The sequence below is a fragment of the Bos indicus genome, chromosome 28 (assembly GCF_029378745.1).
Source record: "Bos indicus isolate NIAB-ARS_2022 breed Sahiwal x Tharparkar chromosome 28, NIAB-ARS_B.indTharparkar_mat_pri_1.0, whole genome shotgun sequence".
Taxonomy (NCBI): domain Eukaryota; kingdom Metazoa; phylum Chordata; class Mammalia; order Artiodactyla; family Bovidae; genus Bos; species Bos indicus.
Genome location: NC_091787.1, coordinates 40,720,102 through 40,743,251, shown reverse-complemented (window position 1 = coordinate 40,743,251; position 23,150 = coordinate 40,720,102). Strand labels below are relative to the sequence as shown.

The 23,150-nt window shown below is 43.9% G+C and overlaps 1 protein-coding gene across 6 annotated transcripts in view; it reads left to right on the top strand.

Annotated features, from left to right (window-relative positions):
• The window catches only part of GRID1 (glutamate ionotropic receptor delta type subunit 1), a 687,130-nt gene that overhangs the window by 441,075 nt on the left and 222,905 nt on the right, over positions 1-23,150 (top strand). For all 6 annotated transcript variants that reach the window (XM_070782157.1, XM_070782155.1, XM_070782153.1 and 3 more), the window contains one exon: positions 13,219-13,389. In XM_070782157.1, coding sequence (XP_070638258.1) covers positions 13,219-13,389 — 171 coding nt within the window. The remainder of the gene's footprint in view (positions 1-13,218; positions 13,390-23,150) is intronic.

Here is a 23,150-nt window from a genome sequence, read left to right as displayed (position 1 = left end):
GGTGTTCCAGGAAAAAGGCAGGGTCATGCCTTAAAGAATTACAAGTCTATGTCCAAGACTGAGTAATATGTTTTTATAGAAGCATCAATTCAGTTCACTTCAGTCGCTCAGTAGTGTCCAGCTCTTTGCAACCCCATGGACTGCAGCATGCCAGGCCTCCCTGCCCATCAACAACTCCTGGAGCTTTCTCAAATTCAAATATGTCCATTGAGTAGGTGATGCCATCCAATCTTCTCATCCTCTGTCATCCCCTTTTCCTCCTGCCATCAATCTTTCCCAGCATCAGGGTATTTTCCAATGAGTCAGTTCTTCACATCAGGTGGCCAAAGTATTGGAGTTTCAGCTTCAGCATCAGTCCTTACAATGAATTTTCAGGACTGATTTCCTGTAGGAATGACTGGTTGGATCTCCTTGCAGTCCAAGGGACTCTCAAGAGTCTTCTCCAGCACCACAGTTCAAAAGTATCATTTCTTCAGTGCTCAGCTTTCGTTATAGTCCAACTCTCACATCCATACATGATTACTGGAAAAACCATAGCTGTGACTAGGCGGACCTTTGTTAGCAAAGTAATGTCTCTGCTTTTTAATATGCTGCGTATAGAAGCATAATTAGCTTCAATGACACTCCCCAAAAAGAAAAGAACTAAAAATTCTGAATGTAATATATTTGAAAAATATTAAAAATAGATCACTGAACAGTCAAGAATAATGTCCTCAGGAACAAAATATAACAAAGGGAACTCTGGGAAATAATAGAGTTTCAGGTTAGGTTTTGCCTTAAACCTATTGGTCAAACATGGAGACCTTGAGCTTTTGTTCCTCTGGCTAATGAGACATAGAACCCATGAGATCCAGTGTAAGGACCAAGCAAATGAGAGGTTTCCACAAAAGCTGGAAATCTGTATCCTCAGTTTAAGCATTGATGAGAAATGAACCCACTGTGCAGAAGGAAATTAGAAGGAAAATTTTCTGTCTTGACTTTGGAATTGTCTGGAAGAGGGACATTTTCTTGAGAAGTGATAACTGCAGAAGCCTCATGCAGGCCTGTGGTCCAAGTCACATCACCTATGATGTCTAGTAAAGCACGAAAGAAAATTTAATGTTAAATCATGTGGTTTAGATTGGGTGTGATCCTAGGTTCACGATAGAAAGAGGCACAAGTATTCTTTGAAGCAATGCCAGTCTCTGTGAGCAAGAATCCCTTAGAATAAATGGAGTAGCCATCATAGTCAAAAAAAGAGTCTGAAATGCAGTACTTGGATTCAATCTGAAAAATGACAGAATGATCTCTGTTCATTTCCAAGGCAAACTATTCAATATCACAGTAATCCAAGTCTATGCACCGACCAGTAATGCTGAAGAAGCTGAAGTTGAGCATTTCTATGAAGACCTACAAGATCTTCTAGAACCAACACCCGAAAAAGATGTCCTTTTCATTTTAGGGGACTGGAATACAAAAGTAGGAAGTCAAGAAATACTAGGAGTAACAAGCAAATTTGGCCTTGGAGTACAGAATGAAGCAGGGCAAAGGCTCATAGAGTTTTGCTAAGAGAATGCCCAGGTCATAGTAAACACCCTCTTCCAGTAACACAAGAGACGACTCTACACATAGATATCACCACATGGTTAATACCAAAGTCAGATTAATTCTATTCTTTGTAGCCAAAGATGGAGAAGCTCTATACAGCCAGCAAGACTGGGAGCTGACTGTAGCTCAGATCATGAACGCTTTATTGCCTAATTCAGACTTAAATTGAAGAAAGTAGGGAAAACCACTAGACCATTCAGGCATGACCTAAATCAAATCCATTACAATTACACAGTGGAAGTGACAAATAGATTCAAGGGATTAGATCTGATAGAGTGCCTGAAGAACTATGGATGGAGGTTTGTGATATTGTATAGGAGGCAGTGATTAGGACCATCCCCAAGAGAAAGAAATGCAAACAGGCAAAATGGTTGTCTGAGGAGGCCTTACAAATAGCTGTGAAAAGAAGAGAAGCAAAAGGCAAAGGAGAAAAGGAAAGATATACCCATTTGAATGCAGAGTTCCAAAGAACAGCAAGGAGAGGGAAGAAAGCCTTCCTCAGTGATCAATGCAAAGAAATAGAGGAAAACAACAGAATGGGAAAGACTAGAGATCTCTTCGGGAGAATTAGAGATACCAAGGGAACATTTCATGCAAATATGGGCTCAACAAAGGACAGAAATGGTATGGACCTAACAGAAGCAGACAATATTAAGAAGAGGTGACAAGAATACACAGAAGAACTATACAAAAAAGATCTTCACAACCCAGATAACCACAATGGTGTGATCACTCACCTAGAGTCAGACATCCTGGAATGTGAAGTCAAGTGGGCCTTAGAAAGCATCACTATGAACAAAGCTAGAGAAGGTGATGGAATTCCAATTGAGCTATTTCAAATCCTGGAAGATGATGCTGTGAAAGTGCTGCACTCAATATGCCAGCAAATTTGGAAAACTCAACAGTGGCCAAAGGTCAGTTTTCATTCCAATCCCAAAGAAAGGCAATGCCAAAAATGCTCAAACTACTGCACAATTGCACTCATCTCAGTTCAGTTCAGTTCAGTTCAGTCGCTCAGTCGTGTCCAACTCTTTGTGACCCCATGAATCACCGCATGCCAGGCCTCCCATCACCAACTCCTGGAGTTCACCCAAACTCATGTGCATCGAGTCAGTGATGCCATCCAGCCGTCTCATCCTCTGTCATCCCCTTCTCCTCCTGCCCCTAATCCCTCCCAGCATCAGGGTCTTTTTCAATGAGTCAACTCTTCGCATGAGGTGGCCGAAGTACTGGAGTTTCAGCTTCAGCATCAGTCCTTCCAATGAATATTCAGGACTGATTTCCTTTAGGATGGACAGGTTGGATCTCCTTGCAGTCCAAGGGACTCTCAAGAGTCTTCTCCAACACCACAGTTCAAAAGCATCAATTCTTCGGCGTTCAGCTTTCTTCACAGTCCAACTCTCACATCTATACATGACCACTGGAAAAATCATAGCCTTGACTAGACGGACCTTTGTTGGCAAAGTAATATCTCTGCTTTTTAATATGCTGTCTAGGTTGGTCATAACTTTCCTTCCAAGGAGTAAGCACTCATCTTACATGCTAGCAAAGTAATGCTCAAAATTCTCCAAGCCAGGCTTCAACAGTATATTGTCACCCTGATTACTTAACTTCCATGCAGAGTAAATCATGAGAAACTCTGGGCTGGAAGAAGCACAAGCTGGAATCAAGATTTTTGGGAGAAATATTAATGATTCAGATGTGCAGGTGACACCACACTTATGGAAAAAAGCGAAGAATTAAGCCTCTTGATGAAAGTGAAAGAGGAGAGTGAAAAAGTTGGCTTGAAACTCAACATTCAGAAAACTAAGATCATGCCATCTGGTCCTATCACTTCATGGCACATAGATGGGGATACAGTGGAAACAGTGAGCAACTTTATTTTGGGGGCTCGAAAATCACTGCAGATGGTGATTGCAGCCATGAAACTAAAAGACGCTTGCTCCTTGGAAGGAAAGCTATGACCAATCTAGACAGCATATTAAAAAGCAGAGACGTTACTTTGCCAACAAATGTCCGTAGGTCAACAAATGATATGAGTTTGAGCAAGCTCCGGGAGATGGTGAAGGACAGGAAAGCCTGACGTGCTGCAGTACGTGGGATTGCAAAGAGTCAGACACAACTTAGGAACTGAACAACTAACAACAACAACCAGCTGGAAAAGAGGTTAATAAACATGAAAAATAGAATGATAAGCTCTACCATACTGTTGATTGGATTTCTAGAAGAAAATAGGAAATAGCAGGGAAAATAGTATTAAAAGATAGTATGGTTTAGATTTCTCTAGAATTATTGAAGAAACTAAACTCCAGATCTAGGAAGCCTAAGAATCAGGAGCAGAATAAAAATTAAAAATACACTTCATGTTGTGACTGCAGAACACCAGAAACGGAGAAAAATCTGAAAAGTATCCATGCAGAAGAGGTCATCTTCAAAGGAATGACAGTTAAACTGAATCCTAATAACTCGAGGTTGTGGGCTGAATATGCCTGCCAATATTCTAATACCAGCCCAGTGAGACTGATTTTTGGGCTCCTGCTCTGTGGAACTGTGACCGAATAAAATTTTGTTGTTCCAAGCCACCGAGTTTGTGATAATTTGTTATTACAACCATAGGAATCTAATACACTGAACTAAAATGGAAGCAAGACTATAATGCAATATTATCTTTACTGTGCTATGAAATATACTGTTCAATTTAGAATTTTTTTATTTTAAGAATGAGATCCAGATAAAAATGCTTTTTAATAAACAAAAACTAAGTTTGTCACCAACAAACCCACATTTAAAGGAAATTCTAAATGATATACTTCAGGGCAAGAAAAATAATCTTAGACGTAAGGTTTAAGGGCCACAGAAGAATGTTTAACAAATATATCTATAAATATTGGTTAAGTAGATAAATATTTACTGTATAAAATAATGGAAATTATGTGTGATAAGAGGGCATAATGAAAACTAGAATTAAAATACTAGGCATCATTACGACATTAGTTGAGATGATGATGATTAGAGATAAAGATTGAGAGAGTAAGAATATTGATTAATTTCACACTTATACAATTAAAGTATTCCTGATATCCAATGAAAAAATATTGGACAATATTGTTATAGCTTTGAAAAGAGAATAAGAAAATGAAAATAGGAAAAAATCATTTCAAGAAGCTAAAGAGAAGGAAAAAAAACAGTAAAATATGTAATGTAAATAGTATGATAAAATCAATTCATTTATATGTATGATCATTGTCCAACATAAATGAATTGAGATTTCAACTAAAATGTCTAGGATGGATATAAAAAATTGAGTATATTTTGCTTACAAGAGTCCCAACTAAAATGTGATACAGAGGAAGATTGACAGCAAAGAAATAGGAAAATAACAGCGAGATACTAACGAAAATGAAAGTAGTGTATATATTAATAGCAGTAAACTATAAGGCAAGATACGTTACTAGAAATAGAGGATGCATAAATAATGATAAAAGTTTCAGGTGAGCAAGGAGTTATCATTCTAAACTTATACATAATTAAGAAAACTCCTATTATGATTTTTGGAGATAAAGACTGAATACAAACAGAAATGGGAAAACTCCTCATCTAATGGACCTAAAAATGGGCCACTGAAATCAGCAGCAATTGGACAGTGGTAACACAAAGCATTCATGCAAACTGTCACAAAGTGAGTCTCAATAAACTTTAAAGGATTTGAATCACACATTCCACATTCTCAGGTTATAATATGTTGAAGATTCAATTCAGTTCAGTTCAGTTCAGTCGCTCAGTTGTGTCCGACTCTTTGCGACCCCATGAATCGCAGCACGCCAGGCCTCCCTGTCCATCACCAACTCTTGGAGTTCACTCAGACTCACATCCATCGAGTCAGTGATGCCATCCAGCCATCTCATCCTCTGTCGTCCCCTTCTCCTCCTGCCCCCAATCCCTCCCAGCATCACGGTCTTTTCCAACGAGTCAACTTTTTGCATAATAAGGTGGCCAGTGTACTGGAGTTTCAACTTTAGCATCATTCCTTCCAAAGAAATCCCAGGGCTGATCTCCTTCAGAGTGGACTGGTTGGATCTCCTTGCAGTCCAAGGGACTCTCAAGAGTCTTCTCCAACACCACAGTTCAAAAGCATCAATTCTTTGGCGCTCAGCTTTCTTCACAGTCCAACTCTCACATCCATACATGACTACAGGAAAAACCATAGCCTTGACTAGACGGACCTTTGTTGGCAAAGTAATGTCTCTGCTTTTGAATATGCTATCTAGGTTGATCATAACTTTTCTTCCAAGGAGTAAGCCTCTTTTAATTTCATGGCTGCAGTCACCATCTGCAGTGATTTTGGAGCCCCCAAAAATAAAGTCTGACACCGTTTCCACTGTTTCCCCATCTATTTCCCATGAAGTGATGGGACCAGATGCCATTATCTTCGTTTTCTGAATGTTGAGCTTTAAGCCAACTTTTTCACTCTCCTCTTTCACCTTCATCAAGAGGCTTTTTACAAAACTAATACAGTTATGTAAAGTTTAAAAATAAAATAAAATTAAAAATTAAAAAAAAAGAGGCTTTTTAGTTCCTTTTCACTTTCTGCCATAAGGGTGGTGTCATTTGCATTTCTGAGGCTATTGATATTTCTCCTGGCAATCTTCATTCCAGCTTGTGCTTCTTCCAGTCCAGCATTTCTCATGGTGTACTCTGCATATAAGTTAAGGGTGACAATATACAGCCTTGATGTACTCCTTTTCCTATTTGGAACCAGTCTGTTGTTCCATGTCCAGTTCTAACTGTTGCTTCCTGACCTGCATACAAATTTCTCAAGAGGCAGATCAGGTGGTCTGGTATTCCCATCTCTTTCAGAATTTTCCACAGTTTATTGTGATCCACACAGTCAAAGGCTTTGGCATAGTCAATAAAGCAGAAATAGATGTTTTTCTGGAACTCTCTTGCTTTTTCCATGATCCAGCGGATGTTGGCAATTTGATCTCTGGTTCCTCTGCCTTTTCTAAAACCAACTTGAACATCAGGAAGTTCACGGTTCACATATTGCTGAAGCCTGGCTTGGAGAATTTTGAGCATTACTTTACTAGCGTGTGAGATGAGTGCAATTGTGCGGTAGTTTGAGCATTCTTTGGCGTTGCCTTTCTTTGGGAATGAGATGAAAACTGACCTTTTCCAGTCTTGTGGCACTGCTGAGTTTTCCAAATTTGCTGGCATATTGAGTGCAGCACTTTCACAGCATCATCTTTGATTACTGAAAAATAATTACCTCATGTTTGGAAAAATTTTAAAAATCTCTAGTAAGCTACTCATGAGTCAAAAACATTTCAAAGAGGAATTTTAGAAACAATGATACAATTAATATATATGATAACTTGTGGGTCATAACTAAAGCATGTTTGATTTTTAGATCTATAATCTTAAATAGTTCATTAGGAAAGAAAAAAATGTTTAATATTCATCAGCTAGGTTTCATATGGAAACAGCTTCAAAAATAACCACTTAATAAATCAAAAGAAAATGGAAAAATAAAAATAATAAAGATAAGAGTAGACATTGATGAAATAGAAAACCAGCACATAAAACAGTATCTGTTAAGGTAAAACTTACTTTTTAAAGGAGAATTTATGAAATATACTAACTTATAGGATCAGAATAAGAGGAAAGATACACAAATACAGATTATTAGAAATGCATGATGGCACACAACTTTAGATGCATTGGAGAGAATAGAAGAAGTAGAATGACATTGCGAACAGCTTATGCCAATCAAGTCAAAAATTTGGACAACATGACTAAAAATGACAGGGGGAGGAAGGCAAAGCAAGAAAATTCCTATAGAAATAAGGAAATTTAATTAGTAATAAAAATCTTTTGACAAAGAAAACACCACGTTGGATGAATTTATAGCCTAGTTTTACTTATTAATCTAGAAACTAGAGAACGTATCTGTAGCATATGATAAGAACTTAATATCCAGAACTGAAAAAAAGGTCCCATAAATCAACATGCAAAATATAAAACCCAGTGGAAAATAGACAAAGATCACAAGCACACAAAAGGAAACAGATGACTCATGAGTGTATGAAAGATATTTAACTCTTCTAAGTATTAGGAAAGTGGAAATTAAAGTCTAGTGATGTACCAATTCATTCTCACCAGACTGGCAAATATTAGGAAGTCATAGGATATCAGGTGGGGAAGGAAATGGCAACCTACTCCAGTGTTCTTGTCTAGAAAATCCTGTGGACAGAGGAGCCTGGTGGGCTGCTCTCCATAGGGTTGCACAGAGTTGGACACGACTGAAGTGACTTAGCAGCAGCAGCAGCAGCAGGATATTAGGATCAGGAAAGGAAGAACAACAAGAACTCTTCAGCACACATGATTATAAGTGGATACAAATCATCTGTAAATTTGGTATTATCTAGTAAATTTGAATACATTCATATTCTCGTATGGTCTTCCCTTGTGGCTCAGGTGGTAAAGAATACTCCTGCAGTGTGGGAGACCTGGGTTCAATTCCTGGGTTGAGAAGATCCCCTGGAGAAGGGAAAGGCTACCCACTCCAGTATTCTGGCCTGGAGAATTCCATGGAGAAGTCCATGGGGTCACAAACAGTCGGACACGACTGAGCAACTTTCACTTTCATATTCTCCCGTGGAGGAATTCTAATTCCAGGTATGTAGAGTAATTCTTAAAGGTGTGCACCAAGACACACAGGCAAGAAAAATTGTTCATAGAAGGTTTGTTCCTAATAGGGAAGAAGCAAAAACTTTCAAATGGTAATCACAATACCATGAATGCATTGTGGCAGAATCACACAATGCAGAGCATACAGCTGTGAAAATGAATAAACCAGAGCTGCATCCATCACCATGAATAGATCACAGAAACTTAATGTTAAACCCAGGGGTTTTTAGATGTTGGTGAATACTGGAATTATGTGGAGAGCTAATGTAGAACACAGAAGCTTTGCTTGTTGAAATGGGACAAGACTGGAACTCTGTAATTTTGTCAGTTCCCCAGGTGATCCTGATACACGACTCAGTTTGAGAACCACTGTGTTAAAACACAATGGTAAGAGACTGTTTAGCTTACACAGAGCTAAACACAATGTGCAAGCCTAAGATGTGTATTATCGAGGTTACGTCCATCATGGCGTGACAAAGGGAACTCCTGATGAGGAAGTGGTAAGCATTTGGGAAAGAGGCATCCAATCAAGATGCAGCTTATATTTTATTTCTTGATGAAAGGTACACTGAAATCATTTATTATTCATACTTTATGTAGGGTTTGTGCATTAAGGTCTGTCTAGTCAAGGCTATGGTTTTTCCAGTGGTCATATATGGATGTGAGAGTTGGACTATAAAGAAAGCTGAGCGCTGAAGAATTGATGCTTTTGAACTGTGGTGTTGGAGAAGACTCTTGAGAAGTCCCTTGGACTGCAAGGAGATCCAACCAGTCCATCCTAAAGGAGATCAGTCCTGGGTGTTCATTGGAAGGACTGATGTTGAAGCTGAAGCTCCAATACTTTGGCCACCTCATGCGAAGAGCTGACTCATTTGAAAAGACCCTGATGCAGGGAAAGATTGAAGGCAGGAGGAGAAGGGGATGACAGAGGATGAGATGGCTGGATGGCATCACTGACTCGATGAACATGGGTTTGGGTGGACTCCGGGAGTTTGTGATGGACAGGGAGGCCTGGCGTGCTGCTGTTCATGGGGTCGCAAAAAGTTGGACACGATTGAGTAACTGACGTGAACTGAACTGAACTGTGCATTAAGATATATTTCACAAGACAAACTTAAAAAGTAGTAAGGAAGATTTATTTTGAGCCTGTGCCCTTCCACGCATTAGCACTTAGTTGAGTGTATGGATATGATGTGTTACTGTTACATTGCTGCCTTGCTGACTGTGGTGAGGTCAGTGGTCGTCACACAGTATACACACATTGTCTTGTTTCTTCTGCTAGTAGCACTCTCTGGAAGGAATGTTCAGCTGAGACAAAGGGAAAGTTTGTTCTCCAAGTTGTTTATGTAAATTGGCTGCTTGATTGCCCTCTGCACCTTTAGAAAGACCCAGAGTTTGATCCTCTTCCCAGTAGTCCAGAGGTTGACCTGGTGTGCAGCCTGGAAGCAGTTCCTGGCATCAGTGAGCAGGGGCCATTGGAACAGAAGGCCTGGCATGGAGCTGAGGAGCTGACTGATGGTGCAGACTTGGGTATCTCCAAAGCAAAGGATAAATCCCTGGGAGAAGTGACCCTTTTCACTGCCTCCAAGGGACCCAGGGGAGTTGCTTCTGTGGATTCTTAGCATCTGATTGCAGCTATCTCTGTACTAGATACTAGGGATAGGCCCAGAGGTGTGGTGGAGAAGGCGATGGCACCCCACTCCAGTACTCTTGCCTGGGAAATCCCATGGATGGAGGAGCCTGGTGGGCTATAGTCCATGGGGTCGCGAAGAGTCGGACACGACTGAGCGACTTCCCTTTCACTTTTCACTTTCATGCACTGGAGAAGGAAATGTCAACCCACTCCAGTGTTCTTGCCTGGAGAATCCCAGGGACAGTGGAGCCTGATGGGCTGCCATTTGTGGGGTCGCACAGAGTCGGACAGGACTGATGTGACTTAGCAGCAGCAGCAGAGGTGTGGGGAGGTGGCTAGTAGTGCTTTGAATCAGAGTGACTGGGTGAGAACAGGACTGTGGGAGATTATGCAGAGATCCTTACGGCAAGGGAGGCGTATAGCAGCTAATGGGTTGGAGGAAGCTATGCCAAGTTCTCATCTCTGTCCTGGGAAGGTAGAATTGGAAAGGAATGGTCTGGAGATCAGGGCTACTTGCGGGAGGGCTTGACTTGCGGGACCCTTGACTAGGTCCTGGCTGCCCTGACATCAATCCCCCCATATGCTGCTGCATATTGTAGGGAAGTGAGAAAGGTACTGTGTTCTCCTATCAGTCAGGCCCCCTACAATTTCCAAGGTTATTGTTGCGGGGTAGTAGGGAGGGTTCATTGCCATTGACTCTCCTATCTGGAAGTTAAGGGTGCAGGAGAGGTTTAATTAAAGAGTTTCTATGGTAACCTCTGCCATCCAGCTGCTGCTGCTTCTGCTAAGTTGCTTTAGCCGTGTCCGACTCTGTGCGACCCCATAGACAGCAGCCCACCAGACTCCCCCATCCCTGGGATTCTCCAGGCAAGAACACTGGAGTGGGTTGCCATTTCCTTCTCCAATGCATGAAAGTGAAAAGTCAAAGTGAAGTCGCTCAGTCGTGTCTGACTTTTTGTGACCCCATGGACTGCAGCCCACCAGGCCCCTCCGTCCATGGGATTTTCCAGGCAAGAGTACTGGAGTGGGGTGCCATCACCTTCTCCGCTATCAAGAGTAAGTGAGAAAAACAAAAGGTATGTCACATATCCATTTCTTAAGTGTGCTGACTTTGAGGAACCCTCTTACGCATAATTTGAATTGTTTCCTCATGACCTTATGATTTTTCTAGGTTACCTCCCACCCATGAAGACCTCACCTCTATATTCCTTCTTCAAGTAAAGCTGACCATGCTGCTCACTGGTCTTTCTTACAGTTTTATTTTTTAGTAGGTTAGAACATGAGTTCTCTCATCCTGCTATCCTACTTGGGGCAATGTGTCCATTAGCAGGGCAGCTAAGAGCAGGGCACAAATGTCCAGGCTCAGCTACATTCTCTGCTTTGTTTTCTGGAGCCCAGCTGGATCCTGGGCTCTTCTCACTTGGTTGTCCAAAGATATGAACATTTTGCAATTTCCTCACCATTGATTGTCAGTTGGTCCCAATCCAATATGATCATCATTCCTTAAACAGACTTGTCCGAAATACAAAGTTTAAGTGGTTGAAACCCAGATTCAGTATGTATAAGCACTTTAATTCTTTAGAAATGCCTGCAGTTTTGCACATTTGGGAACTATTGATCATTCTAAAAGGATTCAACTCTTAATTTCTTCCTTTCTCCCAGATCTAGTACATGGTTATAACTGACTAGTCTATACCCTTATATTGAGTACCTAGGACAGTTCCTGAGAGTGCTTTGTTTACCTTTAAATCCTTAAACGTGTTATGTTCTTGTTTATGTGATTCTGCAAATTCTCGATCACTATTTCTAACCTCATTAACTCCATTTGTACCATCTCATTGTCTCAAAGCTAGGCTGTGTCATCTGTAAGGAGGAAGACTTAAGGCCAATTTTAAAACACAGTTATTCATGGTTAAAATCTTGACTTGCAACCAACACAGATAGAGTCACTTCTTAGAACCAGTGAACCAGAGCTTTCTTAACCTCTCTTCCACCATTAAAACCCTTGGTGAATGTTCATTTTTTATAGTCCCTTTGTTGATCTCAGACATGGACCTGTTTTGTTACTCTCTAATCCTCTCTCTGTACAGCAGTCAGAGATTTTTAAAAATGTAAATTTGATTGTGGCTTATTGGGGCATAAGATCTTTCAAGTGCTTCTCATCATCTATAGTGTGAATGTTTTAGCAATATTTCCTGAACCCCATAACCACATCTGGTCTAGGACACAGATCCCACACTGCCTTTGATCATTCCTCTCTCCTGCCAGTGGCCCTGCCCCCCCTCCCTAGGTTGGAGGGACACATTGCTGCCTGAACCATTGCCTCCATCTTCAGCAGTACACAGCAGTACTACCACCAACTCGACTCTTCACTGTCCTGCCTGCTCGCCTTTACAAGCAAACACTTTGCCTAATAAGTTCATCCTTCAGGTTCAGCTTCAGTGCTAATTCCTCACAGAAGCCTCATCCTGGGAAGAGCTCCCCTTGGCCTGCTCCCTTTGCTCTTTTTATGCATCAGAGTGCTCATTTTAAATACGGTAATAATAGGACCTACCTCATAGAATTCCTAAGGCTGTTGCAAGTACAAAATGAGATAATGTGTGTAAAGAACTTAGCATATGGGCCCATGTGGAAGTTTGATGGGTTCCTTTGCTCCTAGATTTCGGTATGACATCACTCCATATATTTCAGCCTATGATGACCTTGAGTTTCACCAGAGGGAATTAAGCCTGACTCATTCATAGCTATACCCCAGTCTTAACATGGAACAAAACACTGAAGAGCTGTTGGGTAGATTTTGTGCAATGAATGAGTGGATGAATGAATGGATATATTTTAAAATTTTGTATGTATGCAAATCTTTAAAAAAATCTAATTGTTAAATAATTATGGGAAATTTAATGCATTTTGTTCAGCTCTGTCAGAGGAAGCCACTTTTCCTTGTCTACATCAGGTAGACAACTCCCAACAGGAAACTGAGCCTTTTATCCCAGCTAATGCCTCTCATGACACTTGACAGTATTGGTTCTTTTAGGGTTTGACTCCATGGAAGCCAGTGCATTGGTGGTTTAGCTGCAGATTATCTTTTTCTGTCCTTCAGGGAAGGTGTTGAACAATCCTGTTTGCATTTTAGGGTAAACAAGTATTATTTGTAAGTAAGCAGCTAATAAGGCTCTTTGACCTTGAGCCCAAACTCATAACCCCTTTGGCATTAACTATTTGGGCTGTCAACCTAGACATCTACTGGTAAGTCTTCTGCAGAGATTATGAGGTCATAAGTCAATGGTAAGCATTTCTGGTTATCTTCCCAGGAAATCAGTGACCCAGAGATCCTGGATCTGGTCCACAGCGCCCTTGGCAGGATGACTGTGGTCCGGCAGATCTTCCCTTCTGCAAAGGACAACCAGAAATGCATGAGGAACAACCACCGCATCTCCTCCTTGCTCTGCGACCCCCAGGAAGGCTACCTCCAGATGCTGCAGGTCAGTGCTGGCCTCCTAAACTTCTTCCAGGAGGGAGTCTCACCCATACCCTTGGCCTGCCTCGTGCATCAGTGTGCCTCAGCTCTAGTTGAGCACACTTCCCCACCAACTGTAATTATTAGAACTCTGTGCTGAAATTGAAACCAGTCAACTGGGCAATACCTCTAAGCACATTAGCAGGCAATTATGGCCGATGTCAGCAGATGCAGCATATTAGCTCACTGGGTGCCTCTTGTATTTAAAAGTTGCACACTTAGGGAGTAAGGAGAGTCCTGTATCTTAAGTTTCTGTGATGGCTGTGTTAATGGGGAATGATTTCATCTGTCAGAACTGGGGACAGAGCCTTCCTGTGGAGAGTCATGATTTTGAACCTGTTTTAAGTTCTTCTCTGTAGAAAGTCAAAAATATGGAAATAACTGGGAAACGTCTCAGCTCATCTTCTGAATGCTAAGTCTTAAGTCAACCAGAACACTACTGGAATCCTAGCTGAGCAGGAGGGCGCAAAAGGTAGAAACATTACTTGCCCACCTGTTCCCTTCCTTCCAAGATGAGAAACAAAGAGTGTGTATGATTAGTCCCCCCACTAGTCTTTGACATAGGTGCAATCAACCTAAGAGAAGAGGTTAGCTTCTCTTAGGCCTGGGAGGTGCATGTGGAGCTGTGCACCCATTGTGAGAGGTGGTTTTCTTCCTGGATATTTGGGGGTAACGGTGAAGATTGTCTGTTGGTAGACTGGCATCTGAAACTCCACTAGGAACATGGTCCCTAAGAAAATTTTCTTTCGATGCTTGGTGGGAACCATAAAACAGAAGGAAATTTTTCCCACCTGGGTTTGTGAAAAGTACTCATAATTTATGCATGGGATATGGTTGCCACTCAGTGTTTGAAACTAGTTTACCCCTTCTTTCCACCTGGCATAGGGACTATAGGGCAGTGATGGGCTGTGTCTGCCTATAGAGTATCAGTCCCATCCAAGTACATCTTGGTATCATCTAATCATGGGGCATATATTTTGGGAGGGGAGGTTATTATAATCTCTAGAGTGAACTATGTACGTGTGTGATTTGTCAAAGTACCAAATCCATGCTATAATCTTAATAGGGGAGAGAGGAAGCGTTCTCCCACAGATGGCAAATGCTAGAAATATGTTCTTGGTTGATAAGGAAACATAGACGACATCAGGATTTCATTGGAGTAACTCCCACGAGCCCCACGTCCACTGCTCCAGGGAGACGTCACAAGGTCTGGGATCTTTCACAGATGGTGAGGGGCTGACCAGGAGAGTAGATGAAAGACCTCTGTAGGGTTCATGGGCTCAAAAGCCCTGGGCATATGCAGCAGGCGTGGAAGGTGCTTTCATTTTAGGGCGCTGCTGTCCTGCTCTGCCTTCCTCTTTTCTAGAGTTTGGAAGAAGAGCTGAGGGCCTCTCACACTGCCTCTGTATTTAGCACCTCACTCTCCATGTGGATGGAAGCGTAGTGTGACCACGTGGCCCAGGCAATGTGTGCTCGTCCCCACCCGGGGCCGGAGGGGGAGGTGCCTGCCACTCTCTGTGGGGGCCAGACCCCGAGGGGGTCTCACTCGCAGGAAGGTCTCTGTGGGTTCTCTCTCCACAAAAGGCTTCATCCTTCCCCAAAGACACACCAGCCCTGTTCCACCCTGTGCCATACCCCCTGTTCATTTCCCCATTTCTTTCTTGCCTTACCATACTTATTCTACTCCACAAGAAAAGAGGGCTGCTTCCTATTTCACCAACATGTCCTGCCCTGGCAGGGTGGAGGGAGAGAGACAAAGTATGTCTCATCAAGGTCTTGATTACTCATTTTGCCATGGACAGGAAGCTCAGGTGAGCTCTTTCATTCATATCAGTCACATTGGATGTAAAGAATCTGTCCTGGAGGACAAGAGAGGAAAAGACACTGATTGTAGCAGAGAGGAATGCAGTAGAGGACTTTCTGAAATGACACACATTTATTAGGAGGATGAACAAAGCCATGGCTCTTCGGTGGGTGGCTAATCGTCAGGTGAGGTCAGTGCAATATCGAACACAGAATCCTGGCCACCCTACCTCTCTCTGTTTCTGATGAGATCCAGACACCATATGAAGAGCAAGATTGAAGAGCTACATCACAGATCTTGTAGCAGTAGTGGTAGCCACAGTAGCAGCAGTAATAGCAGCAGTAGTAGTAATAGCAGTGGTAGCAACAGTGATAGTAACAGTAACAGAAGTAGCAGTAGTAGTAGCAGTAGTCACAGAGGCAGCACCAACAGCTATAGTAGTAATAGTAGAATCAACAATATTAGTAGCAGTAGCAGCAGTGGTAATAGCGTCATAAATGGTGTCATATCAGTAGCAGCAGCAACAGCAGTGATAGTAATAGCAATAGCAGTAGCACTGATAGTAGCAGTAGTCACAGTAGTAACAGCTATAGTAGTACCAGTAGTAGTAGCAGTGCTAGTAGCATTAGCAGCAGCAGTAGTAATATTAATAGTAGCAATAGCAGTATCAGTGGTAATAGTAGCAGCAATAGCAGCAGCAGCAGTAGCAATAGCAGCAGTAGTATAATAGTAGCAGTAGCAACAGAAGCAACAGTAGCTATAGTAGAAGAAGAAGTAGCAGCAACAGCACAGGACCCAGGTTGCTTGGGTTCAAATCCCAGTAAATCTAGCTACTAATTATTTATTGTTATTTATTTGTCATTCTATGCCTCTGCTTCTGTCTCTGTACACTGGGGATTCAAATATTCCCTACTCCTCAGAGTCATAATGAAAATAAATGAGAGGATGTACAGAAAGCAACGAGAACAAGGCCGAGCTATTAACAGAACTGTCCTTCTAGAGGATGTGGCCAGGTGTGCTTAGGTTTCCATGGGAAGACTGAACACGGCCTCATTATTTTTTGTACAGTGTGATGTAGTCTACTTTTGTCCTGAGCATGCTCTTTGAAAGTCTCACAGTGGGTGGGAGAGCTTCACTTCTGTCTGGCCCCTCATCACCGGTGTTGAGCATCACTTACCATCGCCTCAGTCATGCAGGAACTTGGTCAGTGCTGCCTTGGGTGGGAGAGGGGAGGCCAGTGTCTTTGCAGCCTGCATAGCTCTTCAGACAAGACCCTGCTGCTTGGAGATTCCGATAAGGACTAATGGGGTAGATCTGTTAAGAATGCAGGTCTTAACATAAGTTAAACTGTCTCTGGAAGCCTCTTTATATATCTATAAATAAAATACTTTATTAAATGAATCTATCTCCATTTGTTGCATCTGCTTCCTTGTACAGGCTCTGACGAGAGGCAAATGTGGATTTATTTACTCATCCCACCCAACAACCATTCGGGCAGCTTGTAGATTCATCTCATTTACAAGCCATTCCCTTCAAGTTTTCTCTGTAGCTATTACCGCTTCTTTCTTTCTTAATGACAGTGTAGAAGGCAAACTAATTTCTACTAGCCTCTAGCTGTGAGATTTATTGAGAAGATTCTAACATGTTTAGCACAACCAACTGAAGGGAAAAAAAAATACAACATTGATGTCATGGATTATTAACTTTGTCTTGATGGAATTAATGAAAATTCTTTTGGAAATGGAGCTCTCAAGTCCATCTTTAGTTCTTCCCCCAGACAGCTTCTCTTGGGATGATAATTCTGGGTTAGAAGTTTTCAAGAAGACTATCAAAAGCAGGGAATTTTTGCAAGATCATCCATCTCTCTGCTTCTGCACTGAGCTGACCTCAGAAGCTCCATCTTCTTCTATTAGGCCTGTGGTCAGGGCTTTTTGTGCTGCAAAGCCAACCAGGCACTATTATAGCAAATCAGTTTGGTTCCTATTTAGTAAAGAGAACATCTTTTGGAAGAAAAGTACCTCAGTAAGTGGCTTCTATTGGCTCCAAAGCCATGCTTTTGCAGCGTGCAGTGCTTTGTTTATTTTTCCCTACAAAGCACTGTCTTATTTGGGTGCTTCTTGTTCTTGTTTTCTCAACAGGTTTGTTTAGGGGTTGTCTGACCCGGCCAGTGATAAAAAGGACAACAAGACCCTAAGAACCCCTGAGGCTTTGCTCAGATTTTATGGGCAGCCTTGCTCAGAGAAGCATCTGAACCATCCTTGGTCTTTAGGACTGCATTGCCTGATGACTTCAGCGCTACAATTAACCTAACAGATGAATTGTCACATTGTTACTCCACTTCTATTCAAATGTGTTTCCAAAGTGGGACAGGCAAATGATAGAAGCTGTATTGTCTGGTCACTGTGGAGCCCGAACCTTCAATTAGGCTGCAGGAGCTAATGTGGTATTATAAAATGCTCCCTTAGGTTGGGATTTCTCTTGTTTGAGAATTTTAAAATGATAAGATGGCTTAATAGATGGAATCATTGCTCCCTCATTCAACCTGTTACAGCATTTTGACCCCACTCCCCACACCACCACCTCTTACATCCCTATTTCTTTAAGGCTTTCTGCACACTTGTCCCAAGCTGACAAGTTTCTTGTCAACCTGCCTATAGAAGCCTTTCCTCTGCAGCAGCACCGAACCTCTTCACACCAGAGTTACTTTGGACTTCATGTCATTTTCGCTGGTTTACTTCACCCTAAAGACCCAGATGGAACATGTAGTGACCAGCATGGATCGATGCCTTTGTCAGAGACAGGTGCACAGGTGGTCCCCTTGGGTGCAGCTGGTTGCCGTCCTGGCCACGGGTGGCTATATGAACAGCTGGAGGCCAGAGAGCCTTGGGTATAGCAAATGACCCTCAACGCTCCACCCTCCTCGCATCTTGGATTCAACATGAGGAGAGCTCCCGCCACTGTCTGCCCTCTGCCACCATCTGTTCCCTTCTCAGGCCGGGACATGGCTTCCCCTCTCAGGACAGGTAGGCTGGCAGCTGGTTGGCAGAGAGGCCACACCTGGAGATGGATTTCTCGAGCTGTGCCATCTGGGCATCGGCTTGTCCTCCCAGCGGGTCCCTCTGCTGGTCTGAGTGTGCTGGATGGACAGAGCCTGTCTGAGAATCTGGTCAGAGGTCAGTTCCTGCTGTTGGCCTCTGTGAGGTCTCTCTGCACAGTCCACTTTGCTTGATTAATGATGGAGGCAAGAGAAAACCAGGCTCTTTGGAAAGCTGGAGGAAATGCAGCCTTTCTTAATGAAAACATTTCTCACATTGCCAGCTTTGGTGTTGGGCAAATAATGGTCTGGTGGTGAGATGCAGCTGGCCCACATGGCTGTGACTCTGGCCTTCCATCCATCTTCCCACGCCTTCCAGGATGACTTGTACCTTGATAATGTAAATGCCCAGCACCTCCCTGGGCCCTTGAGTATAAGGGAGGCAAGGCTGGAGCAACCTAATATGATTTGCCTAAATTCTGATATACTGTGGAGAAATGTGCATGGAGCTCTGGGAGGGCAGATAGCTGGCACCCTAGCAGAGCCATCGTCATCCTCGGGGGCCTCTCCCTTCCACTCTGATGGGGATGCACACAGGGCTCAGCCTGCTGAGGGTCATATAGAACCAAATGTGTATGGTCTGCTGAAGAGCTCAGCACATTTCATGGGAGTGGGGCGGGGGGTGGGGGGGGCTCTGTTTCCATTACTGCTGGCCCTCATCCTGCTTCTAGGGACTCAGTGAGTAAGTAAACAAATCACCTGGGCTTCTGATGGGACTGCTGCTACCCCATCTAGTACCAACCCAGATGGGAAATCAGAGCCTTTCCTGGTTTCAACAAGACAATACATCTCAGTCTCAGAGATGGTGTCACACGTGGTGGGACTTGGAGTGGGGCTTTTGCATTGTAGCCGCACAAACAGCTTCTCAGGTTCTAAGTCTTCCCCGATGAGATATGACTGCTCCTCTGCTGCCCCATCCCCCCCCATCCTGTGCTTCATCCTTTCTCCGCATCCTGCTACCTCCCTTTCCGATCACCCTCTATTTTCCCCCCACTGGGTCTTGACTCCAAAATAAATTCTCCTTATTTTCTCATGAAGATCAATTTAACAGTTTTACTGGTAGCCTTTGCTCCTGCTGACACAAGGTATTTTCTTAAATAAAATATAGTTACTGATGTAGTGGGGATTCTTGGTGTTCACTCTTAGGAAAAAAATCTATCTTTCCATCCTTGGTCCTCAGTTGGCTTCATGTGATTGGTCTTTAATTATACAGCAGCCAGGAATGTCTACCTGGGTTTCTTAAAAGCTGAAGCCCAGTCAGGAACTCATAGCTGAATTCTCTCTTATGTCTCCTGCAGATGTGACCTCACCTTCCTTGTTTCCCATCTGAGGACCTGCCTCTTACATAGGGGACTGACTTTGGAAAGACAAGCATTGCCAGGATGCCCCCATCCCATGGAAGCATATAACCCATATTCAGATTACAGATGGACAGTTCCACATAGAATGTATCCATACAGAGGTCCTATTCCCTTTCACAGTGTGGCTTCTCCCCTCGATCACTTTTATTCTAAGAGGCATCCTCTTTCCAAACACTTTGACATCTCTTTGTTTCTTCCTAAGAACCGATTTAAAACTATTCATTCAACATCCATTAATTCCGCAGACACACCTTAAGCACTTATTATATGCCAGTTCTTATGTTAGACATTTCACAAATGTTGTCTCTCTGATTCTCACAAACTCCAAATAAATCAGAAATTTTAATCTCCATTTAGTAACACTTTCCAGTTATAGAGAATGTCATGTGTCAAGGCCCAGAAGCCAAGGAAGGCAGGAGTTGAGTTTAATGTGTCTGAGGCAAGAAGTACTGGGAAATCAATTAGCGAGGAGAGCAGTGCCAGGGAACGGAGGCCGGGGTGGGTAGCCCTCGGGGATATGACAGGGCAGAATGTGCCTATGGTGGGATTGACAACTCAGTGCAGGGTGGAAGCGGAGGGCCTGGGCTGGGAGACAAGGTAACCGGGGATTGCCATATCGCTGGGGAGAAATAAGGGCATTTGAACTATGTGGAGGCTGTGGGAAGTGACCACGTACAGAGGATGTTTGGAAGCATCCCCAGGGGTGAAACTGCTAAGCCCCGGCAGGGAATGGACAGCTGGTGACAGGGTGCAGGGCAGGGCACCTCCCACAGGTACAGGGCTGCAGCTGTCCCTGTTCTAGCTCTAGTCCCCTCCTTCCTGTCCTCTACCCTCCCCCGTGCACCTGCATGGTCTTAGTGCTGGACTGGCTGTGCCCTGGACTCTCATGGCTGAGCCAGCCCTGCAGTGCAAATGTCAGGCTTTAGAGTGTGCCCAGCCATCTCCCTTTCAGGAACCTGGGTCAGGGATTTGTGCAGGCCCTCACTCCGGGCCTTCCTATATTGGCAGCTTGTATAATGCACCCCGAGAGCAGAGAAGTGGCCTTTCCTCAGAGGGCAGCCCTGCAACACCTTAGGCCATACCGACCCAAAAGGCCCAGCTCAGGCCCAGGGCACCATGGCAGTTGTGACCTTGCTGCTGGGCCAGGAGGAAGCCAGGGACCTGCACCCAGGTGAGCAGCTTTCTGTGCTGGTCCTGATCCCCAGGGCTGATCCCTGCTCAGTCTTTTGACCCTGAAGCTGCAGGAGCCATGTATGACCCCTGCTTGCCCTTGAAAAGCTTTCAGGCCAAGGGGCATTGGAGGAGAGGCGAGTGGTGTTGGCAGATCAAAGTTTCTTTTCACAATAGCCTCCACGCTTCTGCGTGACAGACTCACACCGGGCCCTGGCCACTGGAGACACCCCTGGCTGACAAGCTCTCTGCTGACCCACATTGAAGTCAGGAGCCTGCCTGGGTCCTTTGTTTCTCCTTCTATTCCTTTCTGTCCCTGTTCCCTCCAAAAATAAAACTAAATTCAGAGAGCTTGGGATGGTACTTGGCTACTTGGCACCAGGGTTATCCCTATCTGCATTTCACAGGGATATTTCACAGGGTGAGTAAATCAAAACCGCCCACTGCACCTCTCCAGGGACACTGAACATACTGTATGTTATTGTAATCAAGATAAGGCTAGAGCTTTTAAAAATCATTTTTGTCTTTTTTTTTGGCTGCATTGCACAGCATGCAGGATCTTGGTTCCCCGACCAGGAATCAAACCTGTGCCCCTACAGTAAAAGCGCAGTATCTTAACTACTGGACCACAAGGGAAGCCTCAGGGCTAGAACTTTAGATGACTTGTTCAACATCACCTTGCGAGTGAGAGTAAGAGGAGAGCCAGTTCACCCGTACTTTGAGCATCTATCAAGCACATGCTATGTCTATGGGCTGCTGTCCCCGCTGGGGGTTCAGCAGTGGGCGGAGCTGGGCCAGGTCAAGCCAGGCCCTGGGCCAAGCTGCACAGTGGTAGAGTGAGAGCTCTGCTGTGTGACACAGAAGAGGACCCCAGCGTGCATCTCTAAGGTGGCTCACCCAACCAGCCGGGCCCCCTGCAGCTGCGTGTACACTTGGAAAGGAGGCCGTAGGCTCCCAGGAAAGCCTCAGGTTCCTCTTCCGGCTCTGGCTCTTGTCTGCCTCTGACTTTACTCCATCTGGCATCTCTGACCCAGCTCCAGCCCTTTTGCTGTGCATCCGGGTCTTTGCTCTGCCACGCCCTTGGCCCAGACATCCTGGCCTCTCTTTAGCTTGTCCAGTCAGCCCTCACCTGAAATGCTTTTGTAGTCTTTTGTCATTTTTGGGCTGCAGTGCTCTTAGGCTAGCCAGAGTCCTGGGCTCCCACTCTCAGAGGAATGAGGTGACAGTAGCTGCCTGTCTGTCTTTTGCTAGAGAACTCTGTGCTGGGCCTCACCTGAAACACGAGAGAGAGAGGCAAGGGCTCCTTCAGGCCATGCCCCCTTCTCTGACCCTGCAACCTGTAGCACCAGCTGAGGCTGTTTGCTCCTCAAGACAAGCACTGAGTGAGAGTCAATGAAGCTGGGTGCCTCTGTCTCGCTAGATCTTTCCTTTTGACTCAGGGACCTGGCTTCACCAATCCGGGACATTAGCACACTGGTCTTCACCCGCCTACCCCAAGGAAAGCTTTCTGTTTGTCAGGATCTGGAGGGAGCCCCATGGAGAGGCAGCCTTTCTACTGTTCTTGATCTTTTTTCCCCTACAAGTTCCTTCTCCTGACAACCCTCCCTTGTGTACCCACCAGTGAACCTAGCAGGTCACCTAAGTTAGAATGCTGAGGTTGGTGAGAAGACCATGGAGCCGTAGATGAGTACTGGAGCGTTAGCTTCTGCCCAAAGCAGGGAGAAGTATTGAGACAGCCCCTTGTAGGAGAAGGGGCAGGAGTGAGGAGAAGATGGAAGCAGCTCCAAGTGAGGCGCAAGAAGACATTCTGAGCAAACTATAAATGAGAAACGAATGTTTGTTTGAATAAAGCATGTCGCCTCTCAAGTCAAAGTTGGGGGCATAAAAATCTCTTTTTCCTGCTGTTTTCTACATTTTATCTTTTTGTGAACCAAGATCAATGTGTACATTCTTAGTACAGATCCATCCATCCGTTCACCTATCTATCCACCCATCTTCCCTGCCAACCTCCACATACCCATTCATCTATATGCATCCATCCATCAAACATACTTTAAGCACCAACCATGTACTTTGGTTGGTGCTGGGTTCTAGAGATAGTGGAAATACCGATACATAAACCTGGAAAAGAGCATTGCTCAAGCCTGTTCTTCCTTTGGCCTTTCTGAGTCACATCCTGTTATTTTCCTCTTCATGGCAGGCCTTTCTGCATTCATACATTTGTATTGCATAAATCACTTATGTAATTAAGTACCTTAATTTATTGTGACTAGAAGTGCTGGAGGGAAAGAAGGAAA